Source organism: Lethenteron reissneri, chromosome 61, assembly GCF_015708825.2.
Source record: "Lethenteron reissneri isolate LAM-NWPU_2019-01 chromosome 61, ASM1570882v1, whole genome shotgun sequence".
NCBI lineage: Eukaryota > Metazoa > Chordata > Hyperoartia > Petromyzontiformes > Petromyzontidae > Lethenteron > Lethenteron reissneri.
This window is the reverse complement of record NC_083839.1, coordinates 8,303,357-8,322,873: the sequence shown is the minus strand read 5'-3', so window position 1 is coordinate 8,322,873 and position 19,517 is coordinate 8,303,357. Positions and strand designations below refer to the sequence as shown.

The 19,517-nt window shown below is 60.3% G+C and overlaps 1 protein-coding gene across 6 annotated transcripts in view; it reads right to left on the bottom strand.

The window, feature by feature from the left end:
- Positions 1–581: 581 nt before the first annotated feature.
- Positions 582–19,517, bottom strand: part of TBCCD1 (TBCC domain containing 1) — a 32,874-nt gene continuing 13,938 nt past the window's right edge. The window contains exons 1-10 of one of the 6 annotated variants that reach the window (XM_061576426.1): positions 18,871–18,913; positions 16,703–16,736; positions 15,737–16,013; positions 14,593–14,779; positions 13,408–13,560; positions 12,784–13,005; positions 12,342–12,483; positions 5,776–5,962; positions 4,483–5,001; positions 582–2,001 (exon numbers count right to left, since the gene is read on the bottom strand). In XM_061576426.1, coding sequence (XP_061432410.1) covers positions 1,875–2,001; positions 4,483–5,001; positions 5,776–5,962; positions 12,342–12,483; positions 12,784–13,005; positions 13,408–13,560; positions 14,593–14,779; positions 15,737–15,948 — 1,749 coding nt within the window. In that variant the 5' untranslated portion in view covers positions 15,949–16,013; positions 16,703–16,736; positions 18,871–18,913 and the 3' untranslated portion in view covers positions 582–1,874. Of the gene's footprint in view, positions 2,002–4,482; positions 5,002–5,775; positions 5,963–12,341; positions 12,484–12,783; positions 13,006–13,407; positions 13,561–14,592; positions 14,780–15,736; positions 16,014–16,702; positions 16,737–18,508; positions 18,578–18,822; positions 18,914–19,517 lie in introns of those variants that run through there. The other 5 variants (XM_061576427.1, XM_061576430.1, XM_061576428.1 and 2 more) reach the window with 5 other exon arrangements.

Below are 19,517 nucleotides of genomic sequence, written 5' to 3'. Positions count from 1 at the left end.
TCTGGGGGGCAGTGGTGGAGGGGGGGGGGAGCTGGCCCATTGGGGGCCCAAATGAGAAATTCTGTTTGAGCCCCCAACCTCACCCCCCAATTGTTCCTCGGGACACAACGGCAGGGAATAGGGAATTAAGATAAGAGTCGTCGACCCCGAGGCAATAATGGGACTTTGGTCTGAGAAGAACACGTGGAGTCTTCTGCGACGAGCGAGAAGCCCCGTGAGCGACAGACGAACGGGAACGGTGGCCCTGGAAACCGCCACCAGCTGCCACTCCTCTCACCCCCGCTCGGTGTGCAAACACGCGGAGCCGGCGACGCGCATCGCCGTTCCCACGCCACACTCTCCACGACCTCCACCTCCATCATCCCTCCTGCTCCTCCTCACCCCTCTCCTCATCCGTCTCTTCCACCTCTATCTCAAGCCTCTCCCGCCCCCCATTCCTCCCTCTTATCCTCACCCTCTCCCTCCACTTCATTGCTCTCCTCCCCTTCTTCATCCACCTGCTCCCCTTCCTCCGCCCCCTCCACCACCTCCTCTTCCTCCTCCACCCACTCCACGACCTCCTTATCAACCTCCTCCCCTCCCTCCCTCCCGCCTCATCCTCATGACAGACATGATGAAGTTTGGTCAAATGACCCCCGTAACTCTCACAGCATGGGGAAGCCTCATCCAGCAGTGGATTGACGTGCGTGGTTGCACTGTAACCAGTGATTGGCTTTGTTACGGTTGGGAGTGGTTGTGGTGTTGCTGGTACCTTTATATCATCGTTAAAACTCACAGTCAAAGGCTTAATCACACGCTTCCCCACAAAACACGCACACACACAATAGACACAGACGGTTAGTGGTGGCAAGTGCCGTTAGTGAGCACCTATTAAAGCCGGCGCGTTGCTCAAGAGAGTGGTATGTCCAGCACCACGCCCAGCCGCCTTTGTCTCCCCAGTGCTGAAGTTTACACACTGCACCGACTACTAATTTATTGAAGGCCGAGCCAACCTAGGGGAGGCCCAGCACCAGTTCCAATACCGCTCGCCGTTGACCTATACAAGTGGCGAGAAACAGGACTCGGGTCACCGGGGCTCGGCGCGCAGGGGTGCCGACCGCTGCGCCACCACTCCCGATATCGACACACGCAGCACACCGGCACACAAATCACAGTTCAAATGTCAGCTTCACCTGTGTTTCATAGCTCAAGTCACCGGATTAAAAAGAATACACAACCCGTGAAACGGCTCTCGTTAAAAAGTATGCCAAACGATACCGCAGATCCCCGGTGTTATGGTACCTCTCGGATTCCTACCGTTTCCCAAGGGTCATAGAGTCATATTAAGGCAACTTTAGCATTGTTTGGGTCAAGGTTCTTTCCAGAGGCTTGCCGAGCCAGACTAAGGCCCCTTTCGGATTCTCATGGGTATAAAGTTAACGCTCAGAATTCAGAAGGCCGCAATGCAGTGACACACGGCCACGGGAAGCCACTTCAACCGGCTCCAATATACGCAAACCATAAGCGGCCGATTGTCACACGCGCGATGCCACGTGGTTGCCAGGTTGCCGAACGCCTGCTTGACTCTGCGTCGCGCCTTGCATCGCTGCGGCCGTGGCAACTCCACCTCTGCAGCAGCGGCAGTGGTGGCGAGCGTGTCGTCGTATCGGCGACAGCGGCAGTGGTGGTGACCGCGTCACCTGGCGACGGGGGTGATGGTGACCACTTCTCCGTGGCGACGGTGGTGGTAACCGCGTCACCGTAGCGGTGGAAGTGTCTCCGTGGCGACGGTGACGACAGCTTCTCCGTGACGACGGTGGTGATGTTGACAGCGTCTCCGTGGCGACGATGATGGCGGCGATGGTGACCGCGCCGCCGTTGTCGAAGGCGCCCCGTCATGGCGGCGCGGCGTGCTGCTCGGACGTGGGGATGAGCCCGTCGAGTTGCTTCTGGTGGCCCGAGTCCTTCAGCCACTCACAGAACAGATCCTTCACCAGAATCCGGAACTGAGCCGTCTTCTCCCTGTGGAGCACGGAAAGCGTGAGGGGGCCACGTGCATCAGCGTGGCGTGACGCGTCGCGGCGTGAGGGTCGGCATGGTGCAGCATGCCAACCACTCTCCACAGATACGACAAAAGACAAAGATCCCCTGCATACCCTGAACAGACTTTCGGGGTAAGTGCTGTTAGCGAGCACCTACAAAGAAATAAAAGTACGCGAGGGGGTGGGTGGCCAGGCCCACAACAACTGCCATTCGCCAGTAAGTGGCAGTGACGTCACCACTGTGTTTGTGCCAGACTATGTGCACGTTAAGGCCACGGGAAGTGTCAAACGCCCGCTGGCAGGAGGTCACAAGACAGATCCAGGTGCCATAGTTTGACTGAGATGACTGGCCGATGCACCACCTGTGCCCCCTACAGTGCCAACTCGCTGTGTTTTAGACACCCACCGCTCCGCTCGTTGTTGTGAGCATCGCCCCTCTGCCCTCCGTTGTTGTTGGAGGGCGACTGCCTCAAACTGCCCAGTAGCGTCCTTCGCGAGCCTCCTCTACAGAGGCCGATCTTGACATCGCTGGTACCAGTCATCAGCAAGTCCACTCAGCTCCACATCCTCTTATACCACATCACTCCATCTCTTCTCTAGCCCGTGCCGCGCCCGTTTATCCCCCTCTATCTGGCCGAACAAAAGCTGTTTCAGCATGCAGTGACCAAGCCAACGCAGCCTTGCCTGCCGGAGGAGCTCACCGATGGGACTTGTCCAGATCTTTCAAGGATTTGTGAGCTCCTCATCTAATCCAGCCTGGTTAAACCCAGGATGGATCGCAGGTAGGCCAGCCTAAATATTTGTAACCGGCGAAAATGTTCCATTAGGGGAGGTCCATGTTTTGCAAGCATAGAGAAGGGAGGGCATGACCATGGCCGAGAAGACTTCACAGAAATGCTCAGAAATCTGCAAACCTTTCTTTCCCCTAATGATGGTGGTAGGTGTGGCACTATAAGTCACTTTTTTGATGGGATGACTTGTGATCGCGGGCTACTGAAGCAGACTCCATCTCCTCAGCAACCCGTGACCACCACCCATCCTTGCAGCACCGCACATCTCTCCAAACCTCTGAGCGAAGGCTGCGGTAAGCCTCCTCATTCTCTGACGTGGGATGCTGTAGATGATGGGAGTGGGCCTGTTGCTTTTTATCAGTCAGCCGGAACACCTCCTCTGTCAGCCAGGGTCTCTAAGGAGGTTTGGACCGTGAACCTAAAGCAGCCATTGCAGCTGCATGAGCCACAGTCCTAAACCTCGAACATTTCCCCATGGCATTAGGAGGGGGGGATGATGCCAACCTCAACTGCAAGCGATGATGAAATTTTCACTTGCAACTTTCAGCAGCTAGCTGATACTAGGCCACTGTGGGTTTTAATGGGGTCCTGGATGTACACCCACCACTGGAGTGGAAGAACGGCAGTCGCATCTTACAGATGACAAGCCGGTGGTCAATGGACTGAACAGCTCCACGGTAGGTCCTGGTGTCGAGGACATGGGCCCGCATCCGCTGGTCCATCACTATATAGTCCAGCAGATGTTCTTGATAGACCCGGCGTGTATCCACGATGTTGCGTGGATGCGCCGATGCCGGAACAGTGTGTTGATAATTACAAGCCCATGGGCTGCCCAAAACTCTAGCAGCCTCCTACCGTTGTTATTGAGCTAATATGGCCCATGCCTTTCAATCACTCTAGCCCAGGTGCCAATATCATGATCCACTCAGGCATTAAAGTCAGCCTGCATCCCTCCACTGATATTCATCTTCGTTGGGGGCATAAGTAACCACCACCACCTCTCCTCACCTCTAGTTGATGGGAAGGTGAGCCCACAGTAGCCTGGCTTACAGCTCTCCACACCTCACCGCCATGCGCCAACAACCCTTAAATATTCAAAAGAGCCACTCCCTGTTGTTTGGCAGTCTCCTGCCCCAAATAGAAGACTGTCCACTCCTCATGGTGGAAGGAGCCAGTCCACCGGACCTCCTAAATACCGCAGAGATCCAGGCGGGACCAGTCCAGCCTCTCCTCCGCAGTGAGCATTCAAACATTCCACGTGGCCACCCGCAGTGGCTTTTTGCCATTTCTGGAGGAACCCCGAGGGTAAGGAATCAGTCTCCTGGCTCCGCCAAATGGGGGTGGCTAGGAAACGTCAAAGACGCCTGTCTCCCAGGGGCCTTCCAGCAAAAGCTTCGTTCTATATATACATATTATGTGGTTTGGTGGTAGTTTATTTGAAGGTGGATGAGTTACCAGTCACATCGCGCCCCAGTTTGGCCGCTGTGGTGGCTACAAGCGTCATGAAGGGGTATAGCCGATTATGGAATTAATCTTCCCTCCATGGCATTCCTCAAATCCACCACAGCGTTACCATTCGGCACCACCGAGGAGGTAAGGGCTTGTTCTTTTTGGACAGGCGCACACACATACGTGTAGGAACACTTCGAACACACACACGCTGGGCTTGCCTGGTGAGGTTGGCGTATCGCATGGTCTGCTGCCACGCCTGCACGCTCTTTTCGCGCGCCTCCAGCGCCCGCTCGTACGCGACGGGAAGCCCGCCGGGCACCTCGCTCGTGGTGCCGCCCGCGATCGTGAACGGCACCGTCAGCAGGTGCAGCTCGCTCGGAGGCAGCAGACGGTAGCACTTCTCATTGGTGCCATCGGCCTCGGGCCCGCCCAGGCACAGCGGCTGGTCCCAGCGGTTGGGCACGGCGGCAAGGCCCGCCCGAGCCATGTGCTCCTCCAGCAGCGGGTAGTGCGTGTGGTACGGCGCCAGCGTGAGGCCGGCGTCGCCGCAGGGCGGCGACACCAGCAGCGGCCGGCACGGCGTGAGCAGGTGAAAGGTGCAGGCGGAGCAGGCGGAGGCGACGAGGCGACGACACGCCACCACCACCGTGACATCCTCGCAGCCGTGCACGGTCACGTGCGTCTCCACGGGGCCCAGCACCAGCATCGTCCGTCGGCATCGCTCGACGCTAACCGACCTGTCGACGCGGCGGCGGCAGCGGCAGCGGCGGCACGCGCGTCAGTTTGGTCGGAGGGGCGTCGTCGTGGCCGGAAAGCAAAGACAAAACATCTCAGCTCCGGCACATTCTCAGCGGCGCGCCGGCACCACCCGGCAGCCAGAGGACGTGACGTGGCACGCATGGCGTGTGTGACGCCACTACGGGTAACGATGTCAAGAATCCGACCTCCCCAGCACGCCGCATTTCCGAATCGACTCAAATCATTTCAACATTTGATATTCGCGGCATTCTTACAGCACAAGGCTATCATCACGACGACGTTATGCTTCAGAGACTCGGTCTGCAGCAGTTTTGCAGGAGGGGGCGATGTTGCAGTATGTACGTACATGTATTTATTTTGCACAGTACATAGCCAACCGTGCTAATCGGAGGTGCGTGCGTGTGTGCAGTCCCATTTTACAATATGCGATGTAACTTTTGGCATTTGGCAAATTTGGACCGCGATACCGGCACGCAAAGTCCTGCTCGTTGCGAATGACCAGAGGGGATCCCTAACGGCCACATCGAAGCAGACCGCGCAATTCACGGTTAGCACATGCAGCGGTACAACCAGGAGCGGTCTACCAGATTCCAACCTGTGCAGCACGGGGTGGTGGGGGGGGGGCAAGCCAGTTTGCGCGTTTGGCAATCGAGTAGCCGGGTAAAACCCAGCGTTACCCCCGGGCACGGTACAGCTCACCGACCCGGCCGTGACACCACAGCTCGCCTGCTACTGTTGCTGCTGCTCCTCACCTGAGCGGCGACAGCAGGTAGATGAAGGAGTCGCTGCAGCGGTGGATGCACACGTGCGCGCCGGCCAGCCGTGGCGAGCTGCGCGCCAGTGTCTGCCGGCTCGCCTTCCTCAGCATCACCACGCGTGCGCCCGCCGGCGCCCCCTGCCCGCTGCGCAGCATGCACACGCGCTGCACGGTGCCCGCGCCTGGCGCAGACGGGGGGGGTGGTGGGGGGGGAGGGGGCACACACGCGCGTACGCAAGCTTATGTACGTGTGTGTGTGTGGGTTTAACTTCTTCCTACGTAGTGGACCTTGCCAACGTGTGCGCATGACCAAGCGTGCGTGTACGTGTCCAAACTTGCGTGCGAGGCGCGCACGCCTCGTGGAGACACGGTGCGCGTGGAGTATGGCGAGTGCGACTGGCGAATCGAGAGTGAGCGGCGAGTTGAATGTTAAGCTTCTTCAGCACTATACGTATCCAGCCATGTGCGGGGGAAGGCCAACCAACTAAAAGTGAGCGGCTCACAGCGAATTGTGAGCAAGTGGTTCACAATGGCATGGTGCGAGTGGCGAGCGAGTGGCGAGGGAGTGGCGAGCGAGTGGCGAGCGAGTGGCGAGCGAGTGGCGAGCGAGTGGCGAGCGAGTGGCGAGCGAGTGGCGAGGGAGTGGCGAGCGAGTGGCGAGCGAGTGGCGAGGGAGTGGCGAGGGAGTGGCGAGCGAGTGGCGAGGGAGTGGCGAGGGAGTGGCGAGGGAGTGGCGAGGGAGTGGCGAGGGAGTGGCGAGCGAGTGGCGAGGGAGTGTAGAGCGAGTGGCGAGGGAGTGGCGAGGGAGTGGCGAGGGAGTGGCGAGGGAGTGGCGAGCGAGTGGCGAGGGAGTGGCGAGGGAGTGGCGAGCGAGTGGCGAGCGAGTGGCGAGCGAGTGGCGAGCGAGTGGCGAGCGAGTGGCGAGGGAGTGGCGAGGGAGTGGCGAGGGAGTGGCGAGCGAGTGGCGAGCGAGTGGCGAGGGAGTGGCGAGGGCGTGGCGAGCGAGTGGCGAACGAGTGGCGAGAGAGTGGCGAGAGAGTGGCGAGAGAGTGGCGAGGGAGTGGCGAGCGAGTGGCGAGGGAGTGTAGAGCGAGTGGCGAGGGAGTGGCGAGGGAGTGGCGAGGGAGTGGCGAGGGAGTGGCGAGCGAGTGGCGAGCGAGTGGCGAGGGAGTGGCGAGCGAGTGGCGAGAGTGGCGAGGGAGTGGCGAGCGAGTGGCGAGGGAGTGGAGAGCGAGTAGCGAGGGAGTGTAGAGCGAGTGGCGAGGGAGTGGCGAGCGAGTGGCGAGGGAGTGGCGAGGGAGTGGCGAGGGAGTGGCGAGGGAGTGGCGAGGGAGTGGCGAGGGAGTGGCGAGGGAGTGGCGAGGGAGTGGCGAGGGAGTGGAGAGCGAGTGGCGAGGGAGTGTAGAGCGAGTAGCGAGGGAGTGTAGAGCGAGTGGCGAGGGAGTGGCGAGAGAGTGGCGAGAGAGTGGCGAGAGAGTGGCGAGAGAGTGGCGAGGGAGTGGCGAGCGAGTGGCGAGGGAGTGGAGAGCGAGTAGCGAGGGAGTGTAGAGCGAGTGGCGAGGGAGTGGCGAGGGAGTGGCGAGGGAGTGGCGAGGGAGTGGCGAGCGAGTGGCGAGGGAGTGTAGAGCGAGTGGCGAGCGAGTGGCGAGCGAGTGGCGAGGGAGTGGCGAGGGAGTGGCGAGGGAGTGGCGAGGGAGTGGCGAGGGAGTGGCGAGGGAGTGGCGAGGGAGTGGCGAGGGAGTGGCGAGAGAGTGGCGAGGGAGTGGCGAGGGAGTGGCGAGGGAGTGGCGAGAGAGTGGCGAGAGAGTGGCGAGGGAGTGGCGAGCGAGTGGCGAGGGAGTGGAGAGCGAGTGGCGAGGGAGTGGCGAGCGAGTGGCGAGGGAGTGGAGAGCGAGTGGCGAGGGAGTGGCGAGGGAGTGGCGAGGGAGTGGCGAGGGAGTGGCGAGGGAGTGGCGAGGGAGTGGCGAGGGAGTGGCGAGAGAGTGGCGAGAGAGTGGCGAGCGAGTGGCGAGCGAGTGGCGAGGGAGTGGCGAGGGAGTGGCGAGGGAGTGGCGAGGGAGTGCGAGGGAGTGGCGAGGGAGTGGCGAGAGAGTGGCGAGGGAGTGGCGAGGGAGTGGCGAGGGAGTGGCGAGGGAGTGGCGAGGGAGTGGCGAGGAAGTGGCGAGAGAGTGGCGAGAGAGTGGCGAGCGAGTGGCGAGCGAGTGGCGAGGGAGTGGCGAGGGAGTGGCGAGGGAGTGGCGAGGGAGTGGCGAGGGAGTGGCGAGAGAGTGGCGAGAGAGTGGCGAGGGAGTGGCGAGAGAGTGGCGAGCGAGTGGCGAGAGAGTGGCGAGAGAGTGGCGAGAGAGTGGCGAGAGAGTGGCGAGGGAGTGGCGAGGGAGTGGCGAGGGAGTGGCGAGGGAGTGGCGAGGGAGTGATGAGCGAGTGGCGAGGGAGTGGCGAGGGAGTGGCGAGGGAGTTCGAGGGAGTGACGAGGGAGTGGCGAGCGAGTGGCGAGGGAGTGGCGAGAGAGTGGCGAGAGAGTGGCGAGAGAGTGGCGAGGGAGTGGCGAGGGAGTGGCGAGCGAGTGCGAGTGGCGAGAGAGTGGCGAGAGAGTGGCGAGGGAGTGGCGAGGGAGTGGCGAGGGAGTGGCGAGGGAGTGGCGAGGGAGTGGCGAGCGAGTGGCGAGGGAGTGGCGAGGGAGTGGCGAGCGAGTGGCGAGAGAGTGGCGAGAGAGTGGCGAGAGAGTGGCGAGAGAGTGGCGAGGGAGTGGCGAGGGAGTGGCGAGGGAGTGATGAGCGAGTGGCGAGGGAGTGGCGAGCGAGTGGCGAGGGAGTTCGAGGGAGTGACGAGGGAGTGGCGAGCGAGTGGCGAGCGAGTGGCGAGCGAGTGGCGAGCGAGTGGCGAGCGAGTGGCGAGCGAGTGGCGAGCGAGTGGCGAGCGAGTGGCGAGCGAGTGGCGAGCGAGTGGCGAGCGAGTGGCGAGCGAGTGGCGAGCGAGTGGCGAGCGAGTGGCGAGCGAGTGGCGAGCGAGTGGCGAGGGAGTGGCGAGCGAGTGGCGAGCGAGTGGCGAGCGAGTGCGAGGGAGGGCGAGGGAGTGGCGAGCGCGTGGCGAGGGAGTGGCGAGCGAGTGGCGAGCGAGTGGCGAGCGAGTGGCGAGCGAGTGGCGAGGGAGGGCGAGCGAGTGGCGAGCGAGTGGCGACGCGTGAGTGCGAGGGAGCTGGCGAGCGAGTGGGAGGGAGTGGAGAGGGTAGGGCGAGGGAGTGGCGAGGGAGTGGCGAGGAGTGGCGAGCGAGTGGCGAGGGAGTGTAGAGCGAGTGGCGAGGGAGTGGCGAGGGAGTGGGAGGAGTGCGAGCGAGTGGGAGTGGCGAGCGAGTGGCGAGGGAGTGGCGAGCGAGTGGCGCGCGAGTGGCGAGGGAGTGGCGAGGGAGTGGCGAGCGAGTGGCGAGGGAGTGGCGAGGGAGTGGCGAGGGAGTGGCGAGCGAGGCGAGTGGGAGGAGTGTAGAGCGTCGTGGCGCAGGGAGGTGGAGAGGGGAGTGGCGAGGGAGTGGCGAGGGAGTGGCGAGGGAGTGGCGAGGGAGTGGCGAGGAGTGCGCGAGGGAGTGGCGAGGGAGTGGCGAGGGAGTGGCGAGGGAGTGGCGAGCGAGTGGCGAGCGAGTGGCGAGCGAGTGGCGAGCGAGTGGCGAGGGAGTGGCGAGGGAGTGGCGAGCGAGTGGCGAGCGAGTGGCGAGGGAGTGGCGAGGGCGTGGCGAGCGAGTGGCGAGCGAGTGGCGAGAGAGTGGCGAGAGAGTGGCGAGAGAGTGGCGAGGGAGTGGCGAGCGAGTGGCGAGGGAGTGTAGAGCGAGTGGCGAGGGAGTGGCGAGGGAGTGGCGAGGGAGTGGCGAGGGAGTGGCGAGCGAGTGGCGAGCGAGTGGCGAGCGAGTGGCGAGGGAGTGGCGAGCGAGTGGCGAGAGTGGCGAGGGAGTGGCGAGCGAGTGGCGAGGGAGTGGAGAGCGAGTAGCGAGGGAGTGTAGAGCGAGTGGCGAGGGAGTGGCGAGAGAGTGGCGAGAGAGTGGCGAGAGAGTGGCGAGAGAGTGGCGAGAGAGTGGCGAGGGAGTGGCGAGCGAGTGGCGAGGGAGTGGAGAGCGAGTAGCGAGGGAGTGTAGAGCGAGTGGCGAGGGAGTGGCGAGAGAGTGGCGAGAAAGTGGTGAGAGAGTGGCGAGCGAGTGGCGAGGGAGTGGCGAGCGAGTGGCGAGGGAGTGGCGAGGGAGTGGCGAGGGAGTGGCGAGGGAGTGGCGAGGGAGTGGCGAGGGAGTGGCGAGCGAGTGGCGAGGGAGTGTAGAGCGAGTAGCGAGGGAGTGTAGAGCGAGTGGCGAGGGAGTGGCGAGAGAGTGGCGAGAGAGTGGTGAGAGAGTGGCGAGAGAGTGGCGAGGGAGTGGCGAGCGAGTGGCGAGGGAGTGGAGAGCGAGTAGCGAGGGAGTGTAGAGCGAGTGGCGAGGGAGTGGCGAGCGAGTGGCGAGGGAGTGGCGAGGGAGTGGCGAGGGAGTGGCGAGGGAGTGGCGAGGGAGTGGCGAGCGAGTGGCGAGAGAGTGTAGAGCGAGTGGCGAGCGAGTGGCGAGCGAGTGGCGAGGGAGTGGCGAGGGAGTGGCGAGGGAGTGGCGAGGGAGTGGCGAGGGAGTGGCGAGGGAGTGGCGAGGGAGTGGCGAGAGAGTGGCGAGGGAGTGGCGAGGGAGTGGCGAGGGAGTGGCGAGAGAGTGGCGAGAGAGTGGCGAGGGAGTGGCGAGCGAGTGGCGAGGGAGTGGAGAGCGAGTGGCGAGGGAGTGGCGAGCGAGTGGCGAGAGAGTGGCGAGGGAGTGGCGAGGGAGTGGCGAGGGAGTGGCGAGGGAGTGGCGAGGGAGTGGCGAGGAAGTGGCGAGAGAGTGGCGAGGGAGTGGCGAGGGAGTGGCGAGCGAGTGGCGAGAGAGTGGCGAGCGAGTGGCGAGCGAGTGGCGAGGGAGTGGCGAGGGAGTGGCGAGGGAGTGGCGAGAGAGTGGCGAGGGAGTGGAGAGCGAGTGGCGAGAGAGTGCCGAGAGAGTGGCGAGCGAGTGGCGAGGGAGTGTAGAGCGAGTGGCGAGTGAGTGGCGAGGGAGTGGCGAGGGAGTGGCGAGGGAGTGGCGAGCGAGTGGAGAGCGAGTGGAGAGCGAGTGGCGAGAGAGTGGTGAGTGAGTGGCGAGGGAGTGGCGAGGGAGTGGCGAGGGAGTGGCGAGGGAGTGGAGAGCGAGTGGCGAGCGAGTGGCGAGGGAGTGGCGAGGGAGTGGCGAGGGAGTGGAGAGTGAGTGGCGAGAGAGTGGCGAGGGAGTGGAGAGCGAGTGGCGAGGGAGTGGCGAGGGAGTGGCGAGGGAGTGGCGAGGGAGTGGCGAGGGAGTGGAGAGCGAGTGGCGAGCGAGTGGCGAGGGAGTGGAGAGCGAGTGGATAGCGAGTGGCGAGCGAGTGGCGAGGGAGTGGCGAGGGAGTGGCGAGGGAGTGGCGAGGGAGTGGCGAGGGAGTGGAGAGCGAGTGGCAAGAGAGTGGCGAGAGAGTGGCGAGGGAGTGGCGAGAAAGTGGCGAGGGAGTGGCGAGAGAGTGGCGAGCGAGTGGCGAGCGAGTGGCGAGAGAGTGGCGAGAGAGTGGCGAGAGAGTGGCGAGAGAGTGGCGAGAGAGTGGCGAGGGAGTGGCGAGGGAGTGGCGAGGGAGTGGCGAGGGAGTGGCGAGGGAGTGGCGAGGGAGTGATGAGCGAGTGGCGAGGGAGTGGCGAGGGAGTGGCGAGGGAGTGGCGAGGGAGTGACGAGGGAGTGGCGAGCGAGTGGCGAGGGAGTGGCGAGAGAGTGGCGAGAGAGTGGCGAGAGAGTGGCGAGAGAGTGGCGAGGGAGTGGCGAGCGAGTGGCGAGCGAGTGGCGAGAGAGTGGCGAGAGAGTGGCGAGGGAGTGGCGAGAGAGTGGCGAGCGAGTGGCGAGCGAGTGGCGAGCGAGTGGCGAGAGAGTGGCAAGAGAGTGGCGAGGGAGTGGCGAGAGAGTGGCGAGAGAGTGGCGAGAGAGTGGCGAGAGAGTGGCGAGAGAGTGGCGAGGGAGTGGCGAGGGAGTGGCGAGCGAGTGGCGAGCGAGTGGCGAGAGAGTGGCGAGGGAGTGGCGAGGGAGTGGCGAGGGAGTGGCGAGGGAGTGATGAGCGAGTGGCGAGGGAGTGGCGAGGGAGTGGCGAGGGAGTGGCGAGGGAGTGGCGAGGGAGTGACGAGGGAGTGGCGAGCGAGTGGCGAGGGAGTGGCGAGAGAGTGGCGAGAGAGTGGCGAGAGAGTGGCGAGAGAGTGGCGAGGGAGTGGCGAGGGAGTGGCGAGCGAGTGGCGAGCGAGTGGCGAGAGAGTGGCGAGGGAGTGGCGAGGGAGTGGCGAGCGAGTGGCGAGAGAGTGGCGAGAGTGGCGAGAGAGTGGCGAGGGAGTGGCGAGGGAGTGGCGAGGGAGTGATGAGCGAGTGGCGAGGGAGTGGCGAGCGAGTGGCGAGGGAGTTCGAGGGAGTGACGAGCGAGTGGCGAGGGAGTGGCGAGCGAGTGGCGAGCGAGTGGCGAGGGAGTGGCGAGGGCGCCGGACTCGCCGGCTCACCATTCTGCTCCCAGGAGAGGTTACGGCCACGCTGCATACACGCCGACATGCCGTAGGGGCTGAGGTCCAGGTGGTCGCGCAGCCACAGCTGCAGTGGCCTCAGCGAGAAGGCCTTCAAGCCTGGTAGGAAGCCGCTGTCAGCCTGGGGGTGTGGGGGTGAACGCACCACCGTCACAGCCGTCGCCCCAGCACAGCGCAATGCACGCACGCAGTACAGCAGAACACATTCAACTCCAGCACCAGATAAGTACGGCCAAGACGCTTGTAGCGTCGGACTTACTCTAGCGTGCTTTCGGATTTTCGCGTCGTTTCAGGCGGGGATATCCCACCCAGACCACAATTGCGACCGACCCCAACAGACACGCCGCCCAGCCCACCTCCTACCCTCCCACCTCCCCCACCCCCCGTCGCCACGCGCGCCACGGGGCACCGGTGTGAGCACCTGCGCAGCGGTGGCCAGCTCGCTGAGCGGGCGGATGCGCTGGCCCCGATCGGCCGATCCCTCCATCAGCATGTCGAGGGTGCGCAGCGCCGACAACGGCAGCAGCGACTCGGACAGCGAGCTCCAGCGCATGGCGTGCATCCCCGCGGGCTCCAGCAGCAACTTGAGCAGGTCGGAGAGGCCACTCTTCACGAAGGACAGGTGCTGCTGGCCATCCAGATACTGGGACGATGCGGGGGGGGAGCAGGGAGGGAGGAGTGAAGAGTCAGCCAGATGTACGAGTGTGCGTGCGTGTGCATAGGTGCGTTCCTGTGTGCGCTACGAAACCCAGCAACCCTAGATCGATTCCTGCTCACAGCCAACACCAGTGACGTATATCAGAACCGGTCCTCGGTCTCCACCCGATCAACTCAGCCTTAAATAAGCACCTGGTGCGGTACGTAAAAACATCGCCACTTAGAGAGATGCTGGTCACACTAACCCCCTCATGTGCCGTGCCGGCCTTCATATGTGCTGCTACTCACTAACAGCACTTGCCCCAATCGTCTGCTAAGGCGACCTGGGAGACCTCTGTGCGTGTGTGTACGGGCGCTGCGCCGTGCCCCTCTGCACGAGGAGCCACACCTTGCCCTGGGTGAGAGAGCGTCGCTCCTGGTCTTCCGGCTGGCTCCGGGGACTCGGCCAGTCGTCCGCGACCAGCGAGTGGCGGCGCAGCGACGTGCGACTCAACTCCTGGATGTAGAGGAAGAGTAGGAACCACAGCGTGTCCACACTCAGCTGTACACGGGAACACACACACACACGCGGGCATCAGGGCACACGAATAGACAAATATACCCGTGTAGCATACACAGACTGACAGCATCTATGAAGGTCAACATGGCGCACGAGGGAGTGGTGTGTATAGCCCTACGCATAGCCACCTTTGTCTCCCCAGTAGTTGTGTGCGCACACTGCACCAAGTACTCATTTAACGCTGAGCCGACCTAGAGGATGATCAGGTTCGGTTCAGAAACTCGTCATCAATGTTTGCTGTGAGTTGGAATCAAACTAAGGTTTGCCAGGTTCATAGCGCAGAGTGCTTAGCACTACAATATCACTCCCCACACATACACAGACGCACACACACACACAGAAGTTATGGGCACACACACAGAAGTTATGGGGTCTATGATGGCATTGTTCGACCTGAGAAGGCATCAAATGCATGGATGACTACGTTTGGAGTAAACCGGTAGAGTCTGTTCAGCCTTCAAAGTTGAAAAAAAACGGTTGGCAAAAAATCTTCACGACAAAAGTGAGAACAAGAGGAATGCAACATCGGGCTGCACATGGCGAGAGTAAAGACGCGTTGCATTACACGTCACATTTTAAGTTACGTTTCTAACTTTGGTGACCGGACCAGAGACCGTGTCAACTCACTGCACTTGACAATGTGGTTTTAATCACGGGCAGCAGTTTAAACCTGGCTTGTAACCCAGGGTTTCAGAAGTGATGGCTCAGGTCTCTCACCTCTTAGCCACTCGCCCACTTCTACGTCCACGCTGTGTTAAGGAACTGTAGTGTTGTTGATTTCCGCGTCTTTGCTGTGCTACTGGGGGTTGGTGGCGGCGGTGTTGGCCGTGGTAGCTGTAGTGGTTGATATCGGTGGTTGCGGTGGTGGTGATGGTGGTGGTGGTGGCGGCAACAGTGCTGGTGGTGGTGGTGTCGGCGACGGTGGTGGTGGTCTCTGTGGCGGCAATGCTTTCACAGTGGTGGTGCCAGTGGCGGTGGAGGTAGTATCGGCGGTTTCAGTGGCTGTGTTGTCACCTGCGCGCGCAGCTGCTCGACGTCGGCACGCGAGCGGCACTCGGACGCCTCCTCGGCCCACTCGAGGCGCCGCTGTGCCGTCCACTCGGGCGCCAGCGTGTCGCAGCTCTCCATGTACAACCACGCCACCTCCTCGGGAAGTTGCAGCTTCCCGCACGCCACGTGCCGCCACATTGGCCACGTCAGCCTGCCACGCAAGCACACGCACGGCAACGCGTACATACGCGCTTTTGCACGAGTCCGTGCGTTCGTTTATTTAACGAAAAGTGGAAACCTGCTCCGTCGTCATCATAATCGGTCATGGTCAGTCCACTGCTTAAACAGTTAAATAGTGTTGAATCGAATTGTACTATAAATCAATGAATCAATTACTTATCCATCATTATTAATCGACAGGTGTAATCTATCAAGTAGTGTATGTACACAGACTGAGACATTTACGTGGGTTTCTAGGCAACCATAGAAGAGTAAATTTCCACAACTTGTTGACGAGGATGACTAAGAAAATCCAGTTACCACAATTCTGACGACTGCCTGATGATGCTGGCTGTAACTATGGGCGAAGCGTGCGCACCCCAATTGTTAAACGTGCGCACCCCAATTGCTAAACGTGCGCACCCCAATTGTTAAATGCTATGAGATTACTCACGAATGGCATAACAGTTGCGCTGCTGAACAGTTGTGACATTGGCCACGTTTGTTCGTCACGTGACAACTTCATTAACTGGTTGCGTCGGGTGAAGGAGGGTGTATGGCACACATTTAAATCATCCGATCAAAAAAATGTTAAATATGAATCGCAACATTGGTCGCGAAAGCCAACTTATTAGTTCAGTGCTCTTAATAAGCAAGGCCCTCAGGCCATTGGTGGCCCCAGGTGGCCTTTAGTGCGGCCCCCCGACAATACACATACGTGAAAACAACCCTCGCAAGGCGGTGTGGCGGTCCTCACACTGATGATGCCTTATCGGCGAAAGTGGGCCACCCTCTGAAAATTTGTGACGAACACTGCGTTAGTTGGACTTAAGTCTTCACACACACACAAATTCTGCATGTCGACAACCTTGATTAAGATCACAAGCTGATATCGGTGCCTCTTAACACCCACCCCCCCCCCCCAACTCCTCATCCTCCTCCTCCTCACCTGGGGAATCCGAGCGGGCGAATTCTCACGTACGCCGCCACCTTGTGCAGGTAGTAGATGCCCAGCTTGGCGGGAGGCACCATGGGGAGCACGCCAACGCGAAACGGTTCGTCTCGGAGCCACAGCCGCACGCGCGGCGCTTGCGGCCGTGGCTCCGTCACCGCCCTGGAAGGGTCCCCAGACCCTCCCACGGCTTTCGCCGATGGCTGCATGGCGCAGACGGGAGGCGGCGGCAGTGGTGGCGGTCGCAAGTTGTGGCCTCCGCCGGTGTCTGGGGCTGAGAATTAGTTTTCTTATTAATGAACGTTTTTGTAATGCGCAGTAAGGAGTGCCATACAGAAGAATGAGAAGAAAAAACATCTTTAATCTAACCTATTGTCGAAAATAAGTTGGTGTTTAGTTTATTTCGAAATGGGAGAATATCAGCGGTCAAGCGCAGCTCGGTAGGCAGAACGTTCCACATCGGAGGCCCAAGGACCGAAAACTTCCTAGCGAGAAGTTTGTGCCGAGGTGTTCGACAAAGCACGACAAAGATCAGTCTTGATTGTCTACACTGCATCCTAAGCATCCCGAGTTTGCCCCAGTCTGACTTTTGACAGTCTTGCCCGAGCTATTACTGACAGGTAGTGCCTCATCGTTGCAGCAATCATGACGACTGCTTACTTAAATTAACATGCGTCGAGATAATTTGCTGTTATAAATGTCCACGCGATAAGCCACTTCGTTGAGCTATCATTTGTAGCCAGGTCGCTTCTGAAAAATAAGCTAATTGCTCAGCGGGGTTTACCTGGTAAGATAAAACAATACTTTAGTTTAGGGAATCTGGATGGAGACAGGGAGGGGTGGAGACAATGGAGGAGAGATTAAAGCGAGAGATAAGGAGGGCGTGGTGCAGACGGAGAGGGGACAGGGAAAGAGGGGATAATACAGGGTGCTTCAAATAAATGTTAACACTTGCAACAATACCTTAAGAAACGTGCCTTCAGGCCCTGGAGAGCACCTGTATTGCGAGAGAGGGGCAGGGAGACGGGGGGAGACGGCGTGAGGGGGGCAGACAGAGAGGAAGGGAGACAAAGATGGGACACTGACAGGACACGGGGGATGCAGGGGAGACAGGATGTCCTCTCTGCCGTGAGAAAACACGGGGAGGAGGGTTCCATTTGCCACGTGCGTCTGTCTGAGCAATACTTTGAGCTCAACACGTGGCAGGCTTTCGCAACCACTATTATTCATAATCAACGTTTTTGGGTTTAGATCGCGTTATTTGTGCCGTAACCCTCCACCACCCGACACGGCCAATCAGTAAAAAGGTGTCACGTTGACAAAAGACAAATAGTTCACTGCTTTAGCCCACTGGTGTGTTGAAGCGTGAAACCACAACATTTACACATTTACAATGTTTTGTTGTTGTTGTGGTTTCACGCTTCAACACACCGGTGGGCTAAAGCAGTGAACTATTTGCCTTTTGTCAACGTGACACTTTTGTACTGATTGGCCGTGTCGGGTGGTGGAGGGTTACGACACATTTATAAATAACGCGATCTAAACCCAAAAACGTTATAATACTTTGAGCTATATCGTGTTCTTCTGTTTGTTGATATAACGCTCTGACCCCGTGTCCCTACTGGGCGTCTGTGACAAAGAGCTTAGTAGCTCATCGGATTCCTCCTGCAGTATAAATTAATGTATTCGGATTCTGACGTATAATGACTGTGCCGTCGTTCCCGGCACGTGGAGCGGTGGCGTCGTAAGTTGCGCTACCAACTCAGTTGGCCCGCGGGCTACTGGAGGCCCCTGGTGGCCTTTAGCGCGGGCCCCGACAAGACACAAAGAGGCACCATCCCCCACCACCATCATCATCGTCGTCGTGCTGCTGTTCAAACTCCCCAAGGTTCCACACGGTGTGTGTGGCGGCCCTCACAGCGGGGACGTCTCATCGGCGACAGTGCCCCCCCCCACCCGCACCGAAACTGAGCGAAGAGCAGCGCACTACGGAGTTTAATGTCCACGTCCACTGCGGCCTGTGTGTGCCACCCAAACCACCTCCACCCCAGTCCTCGAAAACCAAAACCTCGTCACCACCACCAAAACCTCATCGTCACCACCAAAACCTGTCACCACCACCAAAACCTCTGTCACCACCAAAACCTCTGTCACCACCACCACCTCATCGTCACCACCACCAAAACCTCATCGTCATCACCACCAAAACCTCATCGTCACCACCAAAACCTCATCGTCATCACCACCAAAACCTCATCGTCACCACCAACAAAACCTCACCGTCATCACCACCAAAACCTCATCGTCACCACCAAAACCTCATCGTCACCACCAAAACCTCATCGTCACCACCACCAACAAAACCTCATCGTCACCACCACCAAAACCTCACCGTCACCACCACCAAAACCTCATCGTCACCACCAACAAAACCTCATCGTCACCACCAACAAAACCTCACCGTCATCACCACCAAAACCTCATCGTCACCACCAAAACCTCATCGTCATCACCACCAAAACCTCATCGTCACCACCAACAAAACCTCACCGTCATCACCACCAAAACCTCATCGTCACCACCAAAACCTCATCGTCACCACCACCACCAAAACCTCATCGTCACCACCAAAACCTCATCGTCACCACCACCAACAAAACCTCATCGTCACCACCACCAAAACCTCACCGTCACCACCAAAACCTCGTCACCGTCACCACCACCAACCCCGGCTCACTCTCTCGCGATCCTGCGACATTATAACTTTACTTTGTCGTCGCAGCGCCCACTGCAAACGCAACGCGAACGTGTTTGACGCGACGTCTACCGCTCGTCGTCGCCAGCCGTGGTCGATCCACTGCTGGAGGATGATGATGATGAGGATGAGGAGGACGATGATGATGAGGATGAGACGCCGACGCGATATTGACAAAGCGCCTCGCCTCTGTAAACACGCGCCGTCCCTTGACAACGCGTAACAACAACAACAACAACCAGCCGCAACTGTTAGCGCAGCCTACGGCACTAAGTTGTTGTTGTAATTGTTGTTGTTGTTGTTATTGTTGTAAATGAAAGAGAACCACCTCCTCACCACCCCCCGCTGGGCGCCCACAGCGACGGCCGCAAGTCACCTGCGCAGACGCCAAGGGACGCGCCGCCGCCAGTTTGGATTTTCCAGCGCACACGCGCGGGCGTCCCGCGGGTCACGTGACGGCTCCTTCGAACGGGCCAATGAGGAGGGCGAGGGGGGAGTCGCACCGACGCCTATCCGCTGTGCGGAATTCAAACAGGAGTTCCCGCCAACTTGGGGGGGGGGGTGGCTCCGGGTGGAAACAAACGAGCAGCTCGGCCCCACCCCCCGCGTGGGTAGAAAGGTTCCGCTTCAGACAACTCTGTTCCGCCTGGGCGTCACCACGTGGTGGTGGTGATGATGAACAGGGATTAGATCATAGTCACGTTAGAGATGACGATGATGCTGATGATGAGCACCCTGTCACCCTGTCATTCTCTCACTCTCTCACCCTGTCACCTTGTCACCCTGTCACCCTGTCACTCTGCCACTCTGTCACCCTGTCACTCTGTCTCTCTGTCTCCCTGTCACTCTGCCACTCTGTCACCCTGTCACTCTGTCTCTCTGTCTCCCTGTCACTCTGTCACCCTGTCACTCTGTCACCCTGTCACCCTGTCAATCTGTCACCCTGTCACCCTGTCACCCTGTCACTCTGTCACTCTGCCACCCTGTCACCTGTCACCCTGTCACCCTGTCACTCTGTCACTC